This window comes from Larimichthys crocea, chromosome XVII (genome assembly GCF_000972845.2).
Source record: "Larimichthys crocea isolate SSNF chromosome XVII, L_crocea_2.0, whole genome shotgun sequence".
Lineage (NCBI taxonomy): Eukaryota > Metazoa > Chordata > Actinopteri > Sciaenidae > Larimichthys > Larimichthys crocea.
Genome location: NC_040027.1, coordinates 2,683,955 through 2,695,425, shown reverse-complemented (window position 1 = coordinate 2,695,425; position 11,471 = coordinate 2,683,955). Strand labels below are relative to the sequence as shown.

Below are 11,471 nucleotides of genomic sequence, written 5' to 3'. Positions count from 1 at the left end.
ACTTATAGCACAAAGATATCTCAGATATTGCTGTCAAATTTTAACAAAATGTGATGAATGATTCTTGGCACTGTTTTCTAATGTCTATATAAATTACATCATTGGCTTCAGGGAATCTGTATTATTAAAGGTTGGCATTTAAAACTCTGACAGGCTGTATGTCCAACACCAGGCTCATTCTTTATTATATTTAAAGAGATGAAGGATTTTTTTTTTACATTTTAGCTTTAGTTGTGCCTTAGCCATGCCTGAGGGACAATGTTTACTTTCATATATTTCATTTTTCTTTCATTTTGAGAGGTCGTTGTATGGCGTCAAAATGATTGTGTGCTAACTGTGGCAATGGCGCACAGCTGTAGCGTAACTCTACACCAGTATCTCTGAGTCAGGCTTGGCTACCAAACACCAGAGAGAGCATACAGGGCCGTTGCAGGGCAGGGTGGGACAGGAGAGAATCCAAAGTGCGTGGCGTGTTGGCAGACACATCAAAAGCTCTGCCCTGACCCCTCACACTCAATGTTGCAGATACCTCTTTGAAATATATAGAAGGAATGCAATACTGCCCAGTGTAATGATAACATCCATCAGCACACCACAGATAGTGGCCTCACAAATAAAATATTCTAAATAAAACCATGCAACGCCCAGGTTTATTACATCACCACTAACACTGAAAAATGTATACTGTGTGTGTAGGCAAGTAAATTAAAAGGAATGTATAATTCCTGCAAATAGGAAAGTATTTCCTTCAGGATCCTTAGAATGTCTGTTACTGTCAATTAGTTGCTATCAGTCAAAACAATGCTAAAAATTGTTTCAATATTTGGAGAAATTGTATGATTATGTTAATTTGATATTAAGAAAGTTAGATTTTGGGTTGTAATACACCCAAAGGTGATTTTTAAAATGATGTTAAATCAATCCAGCCTACAGAAGGCAAACAAGTAAAGCAACCATTAACCATTTATCACTTTTCTAATCTTCTAACATGAGAAAATAAATCAGAAAAGCTACCCACAAGAACTAACGGTAGCCGTCTTTTGCGTTCACAAGAGCACAAGAAATTTGCATTGTGTCTTTTTGAACTGCTGTAGCTAACTGTTAATTTGCTAGTCAGCCACAATAGCTCCAGGAACATCTATGTAATTTCTCTCTACTGTTGTTTTATTTTTCATTGTACCACTTTGTTCCATCAAAACTGATACAAGAGGCAAAATAAAGCTTGATCATCCTCAGTGGTTAGTTAGAAAAGTTCACGCAGTTTATTCAGAAGATGTATTTGATACCATGAATTCACATCACTACTAAATTACAGGATTCTCTGCAAACCATTGCTCTTTTGTGCAGCAGATTTTTTTGCAACACAGCTAATGAGCTACATAAGTTTCCTCCGCTTTGGACTCTCTGGCTCTCCATCCTCTGAAAGGTCAGCACTGTCATGACAGTTTACTGTTGGCACAAATTTATTGGTCTCCTTGAATTCATTTCAGCAGTCTAGTTGTGGCAGATCCGTTGGAATTGATTGACTGTATTTTGTTGTTTAAGTCCTGATGTTTCCAGGTGTTTATATCCTCTGAGGTTGTCATTAGGGAATCAATAACTAACCAGGATTCTCCTAAGCAATCACTGAAACCAAGCAGTTCACCTGCAACTCATCAGACACTCTCCCAAACCGCACCACATGATCTACTTGTTAGACTTGTCTTAGATCAAGGTCAGATCAACAATGACAACTCATCTTCCCATAAGTTCAAATGCAGCCATTTCAAGGTAATCATTAAAAAATCATTTGAGCAGACCTAGTGTTTCAATTATTCAAACTCAGTGTGTCAGAAACAGGGTCCTCATCAACCTGTAGAGTTCTTCATACTGTCCAAACATCCCGTAACAACACTATTAAATTCAGATAGCAGCTCTCTTAGAAGTGCCAAGGGAAATGACCTTGCCACATTAAGACATATGCTTTTAGTCCACTCTCATTCTGTAATGAGGAGAGCTGGCAGGATGATCAAAGGCTTTCCACTCGACCCTGATACTAAATGTTGCTGATGATATGTCCGAGGGGAGACTGATATGTAGATCATACCAAACAACTAGAGAGGTCCGGCTGCTTTAATCAGGTCACACTAATCAGGAGACTGGAGTGAAAAACTCACTTGGATGAGAATTCAGCTTCCCTGCACGTCTGCCTTTGCACACAACTAGTGTAAACAGTGCAAGGTGGTGAAGGAAATGAAGGCGATAGGAAAACAAAGATCATTTTGATAGTTCTGTGCTATACAGCTGTAGTGTGATGGCTTCCTGCTAGGCCAGGAACAGGCCTGTGGTGGTGTGAAAGACAGTGCAGTGATTGGTTTATCAATGAGAAGGTGGAGAGAAAAGAGTCTCTTAGTATGAAATAACAGGGTGGATGTGAATGTTAAGAGTTCTGAAGGAGCTGGAGCATGTGTAAGCTGTGGGCTAGCTGTTTGTCATGCTTCCCCCACCCTCCAGCTCTTTCCAGCTTCTCTTTATTTCCTCCCATCTTTCCAGTCACTGCTGATAGAGTCTGTATGATGAAAACATGAAGATCAGAGTTACAGGGAGACGCCAAAGCAAAGCTTTTCTACCCTGAACAGAGTGAAATCAATCCTGCTGAAATGGAAATGAGGCACAACGAGAGAATGAACAGCAGGAGCGCCAGAGGTGGGCGACAAAAGGCAGAGGGCGAAGGAGAAGAAGGGTTGGGGCTGTTACAAATCCAAAAACATGTTTCAACCTGTTGAAACTGCTTCATCAGCAAACTGGCTTGAATCCAGTAACCCCTCACACGTCCTCTTTCTCTCTCCTGTCCTCCCCCAGGACCACAAAGGGAAAATGTTAATAAACTGACGATTGCAGATCGAATCAAACCTTTCCAAAGAGCACAGAACAATAAAGATAATCTGTCTGTCCCGGACACAGTCCTAACAAGAATGGTGGAACGTGAATGGCATTTCAGAGCGGGGGTCGCTATCTATTAAGCCGCCACACGCCTCGTCTATGGACACTCCAGAATAAAACATGGGAGAACTGGATAAATTAGCTTTTCCCCTAGCTTTACTGGGAGAGAGAGGGGGGATTGATTTATATCCTCTGTGTTATTCTTCATAGAATCCATTATCACTCCTTTGTGACTGATGCTTATCTTTTTATCATCGCAGTTAAAATGACAATTTGCACTTTCTGCAAGGAAGATGTTTTAATAATGTAAAAAAAAAAAAAAAGAAGCACAGATAGTGTACAAACAAGCAAAACAATGGCACATACTCAGGCTCACAACCTCCTCTTCCTTTGTGCCAATCTCTCCTCGCTCAGTCTGTTTGTGAAAAGACAGCGAGAAAGGCGCTCTGATATGCTGGTAGATACTAACAAACAAAGACATGGAGCAGCACGCTATCACCTCTGTGTTGACGCCACAACGTCCACAGTTGTCAAAAGTATCTGACCTCCATCTCTGTGAGATTACTGCACAGAACAAAAAAAAAAAGGATGGGGAGAAAAAAGTGGATATAGATCAATGCGTGTTCAAACAAACTCGGTCGGCGTCAGGCTCAGCATACAATAAAGAACAATGTCGCCTAGGCAACACTGGCACCCTCCCTTTCACCCTTTGGTGAATATTTCCCATCTTCCCTCATTCTGTTGGTGGGATAAAATGATACTCTATGAAATATTAAACAGTATGCCATATGATCAGTTTACTGTCTGACAAAATATCTTACATTTGGAGAACAATCGAGCTTTTGAAATAGCAATAAATAATGAATACATATGTCTCTCAGAGCAGATGCAGAAATATCCGAGTTATGTCTTTTTTTTTTTGCTGTCAGCCCTTTCCCTTGTTTGCTCTTTTAGTTGTCACCACCTGCTTCACCTCATGTCCCTCCTTTCCCGTTAGTTTTCATATGATTAAAGAGAGATTTTTGAGCAGCACCTGGTTTGTTTTGATATCACAATGCCCGAGAGCAAGCACAGAGATCAGCCAGTCACGTCTACACTTTGATTTAAAAATCAAAGCATAGAGTAAGAAATGGGCGAGTTCAAACGCTGCTCGACTTTTTCATCAACTTTGTTTTATGGATGAACTGTATATTTGTTCTGCAGGAACAGAGAATAAAAAAAAGATTGATGTGAGAGGGTTGAAGTGGAGTGCTTCGGTATATTTTTCTCTGTATTGTTGACAGAGGAGTATAAAAAAGGAAGACATTTTTATGGTTTATATTTGTGCAAAATATAGTCAGGGTAGTTCAAATAATAGAGGTAAAAATGAGAATGTAGTGATCAAGTATACATGTTTGATTGTTTTTTAATAGTTAAAATATAGCTGAATACATTTTCATGAAAAATATACAGAAAACAAATACAAAGCCTGTAATTCATGTTTTTTAATATAAATATTTCACCTATTGCCACTTTATATCAACCAGCCCCTGTCAAGAAAAGTGTTTCATAACCTGTATTACACCGAGCCATTTTTATATTTATTCAGTCAACATCTGCACATAAACAAAGTGTACTACTCCGCTTTCCATTTGCCTGTCAGGCCCTCAGCAGAGCCTCTACAGAGAAAGGTAATGGCCTCACAGTTGGAGTCCTGACTGAGCTGCCATGAGGGCTTTTGACAGAGTCGGCATGAGCACCTGCCTGGTCTGCAGGAGTGTCTGTGCACCAGCCCTTCGCTGTCAGAGGTCTGGGATCAAAAGTCTTGCTGGGTGCACTGACGTCCAGCCCGCCCAGGATACTATGATCTGATCCAGAAATAGAGCATCTGGCAGTTGAAGAGCAATTTAAGTCCATTATTTCTGTTGATTCTGAGGCGGATTTGACAAGGTCTAGACCTGACAAGGTGCTGCCATGATGTTTGAGTCTTTGCTGTGATGGTAAAGGTATCAGCTCTGGTTGCTCTTTCTTCTCGCAGCCTCTCCAGCTATTCTGCGCCTCTGCATCCTCCCTGGTTTGCTCTGAGATTTGGAAGTCATTATAGTCACCTTCTGCAGAGGATCTACTCTTTAGGTGGAAGAACTGATAGAACTGGAGGTCACACTCGTACAGAGGTTTATATTTATACACAGGCACATAACTGGATGCCCCTGCAGCAGCAGGGTCCTTGTTGAGAAGACAGCAGTGAAGGCTCGGGGAGACGGGCAGGGGTGGGGGGTGAAGCACGGGGACGAGGGCAGAGGAGGAGAAGGGAAGGTCGCTCTGCAGCTCCCTCTGTCTCAGCTCCCGCTCCAGCATCACATTCTCCAGCTCCTTGTCTGCAAAGGCTCGCCTCTTCCTCATCCGGGCGCTCATGGAGGGACACGTGAAGTGTGTTTGGTCGCGTTGTGTCTGCTTTGACCAGCAGGAGGTGTCATCCTCCAGCGGCACCACCGGTTTGAGCCCTGCATAAGGAAGCAAAGCCACACGTAGCTGTTATATATTCATATATTTAATGCGTTTACGCATAATGAAGTTGTTCCAACCAATTATTTGTTGTGTTTATATTTTGAGTACTCTGTTCTTTATTATTTTAATTATGCACTTGGTTAGCTGTGTCATTTTTGCTTCACTGAGAACTCAGTGAGGCTGAGAGGGCTGTAAAGACCACAAAGCCTCCAGCAGGATTTGACTGCGTGCCAGCAGATATTAAAACACTCTATGTTTTACAGTAATGGCCTGTTGTTGTAAAATAGTGACGCCACTGTGATCACATTTGTTTAGATACATTAAGTGTGTGCAACGCTGGGTAATGACAAGCCAGACGAAGCGCTGGCAGCGTGGGAACAAGAAGGCCTTGGAAATACAGTTATATACTTTGAGCATATGTAAAGAGCATGCACAGTGTAAAGGTGTCTTGTTTCTACTGTTTATTCAGTGACACTGTGGGGACAAAGGTTAGAATCAGACATAAGTTCAGTGACACTGTGGGGACAAAGGTTAGAATCAGACATAAGATAAGATTAGACTTGGCCAGATTATGGTGACTTTTCTCGTAAGTGAATTTTACTACACAGTTTACAACCTTAAATTTAGTTTAACGGATCAGAGAGAATCACTTCATCCACTAACAGATGACGAACAAAGTTGATCATTTTCTGATCTTTACGGCAGTTCGTCAAAACTGCCGTGCATTAAAAGCAATCAAGCAAAATGTCAAAGTTGACTTTAAGGGTTTCATCTACGTCTGCTGGAAAGAAAACTGAACTTTCTATCGCAGTCTAGGAGAGACGAAATACGTTAATGAGAAGGAGATGTTAATTAAACTATACCCTGCAGGATGCTCTTAGACAGGATGCTCGGCTCGGCTGCTCTGGTATAACGCTGATACGCCGTCCTCCGCAATGGAGCTGCGCACCTGACCCCCCTTTTACCCTGGGAGAAACATGGGAACAGGAATTAGACATTTGGACATAATCATATTATACTGAGTCCATGCCCCAAGGGTAATTAAAGGGAATTAATACATTATGTAAGAGGCAAGAAGAGCTCCTTGTGATTCAAAAAGAGAGATATTTGACTATTTATTGTGTTGACACTAGAGAAATATGATAACTGGATATATACAGTGAATGTCATTTTGTAGAAGAGCATTTAAATGCCTTGTTCTATTCTAGATTTAGTTAGTATATTATATTAATTGTATATTTGAATAGAATGTATTCAAATGCATTTAATATTGAAACATGTATTTATATAATACACTCAAAAATATTCATTTACAGTGTAACAAATATAAATATACAATAAACTCTGTTACAATGAAACAAATTACTGGAATGAACTGCAAAATAAACTAAAATGAATGACAATCATCCTTCAGAAGGATGTTTAAAGAAACTTAAGAATTTGTTAGAATATATTTATTGTTCAAGAGATTTCGATTTCAAGGAGACTTGATTCAATAAAGTTGATGACTCAGTCTTCACATTCTCAGAGTAACATAGAGGAAGCCCACTACAAACTAATGGGTAAAACTTCAAATCTAACTTGTAAAAAAAAGAAGTTTTTTTCTGTTTTATAAAAATGCTGAAAAATCTGATTCTGTCAAAACTTCTGCATCTATGTTCAGGTAAGAGCTTATTTCAGTGCCATGAGCCATGAGTGTGAAGGCTGACACACATTAGTTGAAAATATACATTCTAGATTTAACTTTCAAGCACTTCTATAAAGTGTAAAATATAGAGACTCGTCTTTAGGAAAATTATACTGCATGGACAGCTCAAGAAAATCATGTAGTGTCAAATAAACATTAATAAATCTAAAAATATCTATATTTTCTCCTGTCATGTATGAGCCATCGCAATTTCAATATTTTAAAAATACTTCTTCAACAATTTATTTCCCCCTATCCTCGCGTTTTTATATTACCCATAGTTTTTTGTGCCTTAATGACAGTTCGTTCGCCTCCTGATAATCATATAAATGGAGGTCGTGGTTTAGCCATCTGTTTGTTCTCCATCATTTCTCCTTCACTGACCTGCCCTTGCGGTCTTCTCACCTCCGCAGCTTGCTGCCGCCTCAGTGCGACCTGCGCTGCCATGACGCGCTGCCGTTCCACCACCAGCAGGCAGCAGGCACAGCGACAGTCCCTCCAGCGGCAGAATCGTTTGTGGCCTTTCAAACAAGAAACGACGCCGTGGTTCCGACAGCGGGCGCATTTGGGGCTCCGGGTCATCTTGCGTGGTTTCTGCTGATGGCGCTCTGGAGACAGGGACATTTTATCCCCTTCTCTGTCCCCGCGGCAGCCACGCTGCCCGGCGCATCCGTCAGGACTCGTCAAGTCAACAACTTCCTCTGACTTTAACACATCAAGTTTCGCTGTAGTCTCCAGCTGCAGGCCTCCTTCCAGCTGAGAGGACATCTATGACTAAGAGCACTGGAATCCCACTTTCAATCCGTGATGCACTTCTAACAACGCTGGGTAGCTTTTACGCAAAACATTTTACCTCAACATACGTTCTTTACTTATTACAGTAGAATCACACTTTGAACGAAATTCTTCGTCTGACAAAATGTTCCTATTAAAAATTCAAGGGAACTGATAGATTACAGCGGCGGTGGTGTTTTACGCACGCATTTTAAACATAGCCATTAATATTTAAGAAATAACAACCCAACACTGCGGCACCTGCCGCAAGCAACAGGTTCTCCTTATTTAAATAAACCAGCTTCCATCAGACAGAAAATAAAACGACGCATTAACAGAGTGATTCCGGGCTCAGAGAGGCTGCGCGCCACAACTTTACAACAAACTAATTCCTATTGAACACCAAGCCGTGAGGTGTGGTGTCCTGCTTCAGCCCGCCGCCGCTGCTGCTGCTGCTGCTGCTTCTACATGACGGTGTTTTCAGTGTGGAAACTTTTGCAGCCTACCACCAGACGTTTGAAATGTTAAGCCTCTCTCAGCTGCTCCCTGACGCTGTTTTCCAAGAACAAGCAGAATAGTAAACCGGGCCACAATACTTGAACTCCTGGCACGGGACCCGTGAGCAAAAGATTTAGGGAAACTCGTTTGCAGGGAAAGCAACTCCCCCTCTCCCTATAAACTCCTGTACCTGCCCTGCCCTGCCCACCTTCAAAGTTATTCTCGTCTTACAACAGAGAATTGGAATCTTGCCAGACACCACATCTCCAAATGATTCCAGAGGGAAGATCATCATTTCTAAAAAGTAAAGAAATTCTTACAGTTTACAACCACCACTTTTGCAGTCATCATAATAATGATTATTGTAATAACATTACCAATATATAAGGCTACAGAGAGAGCTAAATGCGTACTTTAAAACATACATTTAATTATGTGCCTGTGAGGGTGTGAGCTGTGTTTAACAGACTGACACAATATGGACTAATTACGCATGTGCCACAGTAGGCTAGGGGGAGATACAGTTAGAGAGAGGGAGAATTACATTCTCATATTACCTAGCAGTAATATTCAGACTCATATTTATTCATACTGCTGTTAAATAATTCAGTGATTTAATGGCTCCCTTGGTGTTTCCAGTGTCACCATCTCTGGGCCTAAAACAGAATAATCCATAACACTTTTAAAATACATAAACATTCCCACTCAGTGAAGTTTGTTTAGTTGAGTGTTTTTCACATGAGTTTACTGAGAGTGACTTGTTCTAATTCCACCTTTTTTTTAAATGAATGTTGTCAGGTAATTCATTATATTATGATGCTGGTAATCATTACCAAAACTAATTATGATCATTATTAATACAGGCTGTATTTGTCCTTGGACTGTCATGTGTAGAGCTGATTTTGCATAGAGTGAATTGCAGTGCAGGCTGCACTCAACACCTCAGCAGCATACACTTAATGCTAATGCAGTGCAGTGTAGTGTAGAAAAGGGCTGCCAACTTGACCCATCACCATGAATAGCTGCAACATACTATGAAGTGCCATGCACTGCACTGAGATGGTATGGAAAGTGCGCTCCCTACTGGTTTATTTGTGTAATTACACCCAGGGTAGTTCTTCAAGAAGCAGGGTTAATTCAGTTGTCTTATCTCCATCTTATCTAATTTGATTAATGTCCATCACTGGACTATTTATTAGTCAGATTTATGCAGTGTGTGCTCCAACTCAAGCAGTCCTCTGCAGCATGCTTCAGGGCTTTTTATAATCAGACTTGTCATCACTGTAGATCCTGACAGGACTGGTTCTCCACTACACCTACAAGTTTTAACTCATGATAACTAATTATCACAATTTCCACTTTATGCTTCAGGCTAACAGTGATTAACTCATTATGTATATTACTCCATTAAAACAGCTAAAAAAATAAATTGCTTGGTGTACAGTGTATTTGTGTATTGGAAAGACTGAATGTAACATGCAAAGTTTGAATTTGAATAATATGCAAATATGATGATTCATTTGAACAAAATTCTTATATTTGCAGCAATGAGATTCTGTCATTATGAGGCTTTTTTTCTGAGTACCGAGTTTATCTGTAAATGTTAGGGTCATGAATATCAATATTCATTCCGTGTCTAAATTCAACAATGTGAGAAAAAAAAATACAAATGCATTGAGAGTAAATAAGAAAAATCTGACGTCAATGGCTAAAAAGTCCATTCTGAAGAAGGGGCTTACATATATATACAGACCTACAGTATACATGCTATGTTCTCATAGCAACTCATGCTCAGAGCCTCAGATGGCAAATGTTCAGTCACTTTTGGTCTCGATCCTTGAGTAGCTATGTCCAGAAGTGCTCTGCCAGCAGGTTTCAGGATGTTGTCAGCTCATAAAGGGTTAAAAGATCAGATATCAAGGATGTAAGTAGGAGCCAGAGCCAGTTGATCTCCAAAATATAATCACCAAAGTATTACAATTGTGAAGCTAACAGACAACCAGTACAGTGTAGCTGTATTTTGATGTTGTGACACTTTGCGCTCTTCAATAATTTGACAGCAGAATCCTATTTAATCTGCCAGAGTTTGGTTTTGCAGTATAGTATATTGTATTTGGACCTATGGAATATTTGCAGTGTTCCCAAAGTGGTATAATAACATCTGGACTATCTTCAGACTTATTTCACCAACCAGACATAGCAATGTATTTTGGCATTCTGCAGTAGAGCATTGGTAAGGTTAAAAGGAGCAAATGTACCCACCACCAGGTGAAACTGGTGGTGTTACTGCAAACAACACTGAGAGCTTGTGCGCACATTATACTTTTGATGAAATTCCTCCCTGCCAGGTGAAAAGCAGCAGCCATGGTGACTCCATGTGCATCAAAGAATACACTCAAAGGAGGCAAGGAAGGCCATATCAAGAGGAAACTTCCCTCAGGGACTTGAGCACAAAGGGGAATTGGAAATTGGTAATGAACTGGTAAACCTTTGAAAGCAAGTCCAGAATTTTCTCCATAACACATGGGGTCTTGCACAGACAAGAGTCGTTTTTGTGTTGATGGCACATTGTGATTTGTACATTGCTCATATGTGACACTATTAAAATAACATCTCCTTTATATATTTATTTATGTAACTGCTGTTCATGTGCTGTGTCATGTGAGCAACAAATCGGTATTTGAGCACAAGAGGGAGAAATAAAAAACTATGCAGGTGACTTAATAACACTTTGTGAATGCTGTGGAGTCCCTCCTCCTCTTCCTCTGTTGATATTGTACAATTCACCAAGTAGAAGATGAAATACATTGCACTACTAAATATGGAGACTTGAAGTAAAGTGTGACCATCATTTATACAATATCTGTGCACGGCAAATGCATCATGATTAAAAGTACTTGCAAATTAGAATGTTTAAATCAACATAACTTTGATAGACAGATGTTGGCACAGTGTGAAATCATAAGTCCATGTCAAAGCCACACATTTTATACACCTAATACTGGCCTTTATGATTTATTTCTTATTTGGAGTGGTGGGACGTAATGCTAATTCTGCCTTTGTTACTGAGTGTAAACATGATTACTTGCATGACTACACAATG

General features: G+C 40.3%; 1 protein-coding gene across 2 annotated transcripts; it reads right to left on the bottom strand.

Moving 5' to 3' along the window:
• Positions 1-4,396: 4,396 nt before the first annotated feature.
• On the bottom strand, positions 4,397-8,888 carry dmrt2b (doublesex and mab-3 related transcription factor 2b). 2 transcript variants are annotated; one of them, XM_019265247.2, is made up of 3 exons: positions 7,481-8,888; positions 6,273-6,375; positions 4,397-5,405 (listed from the first exon to the last, which is right to left on the bottom strand). In XM_019265247.2, the coding sequence occupies exons 1-3, from the start codon at positions 7,862-7,864 to the stop codon at positions 4,561-4,563; spliced, it is 1,332 nt and encodes a 443-aa protein (XP_019120792.1). In that variant the 5' UTR covers positions 7,865-8,888; the 3' UTR covers positions 4,397-4,560. The 2 variants fall into 2 exon arrangements, with proteins under 2 accessions (XP_019120792.1, XP_019120793.1); XM_019265248.2 differs by having other exon boundaries at positions 7,502-8,888.
• Between the last annotated feature and the right edge of the window lie 2,583 nt (positions 8,889-11,471).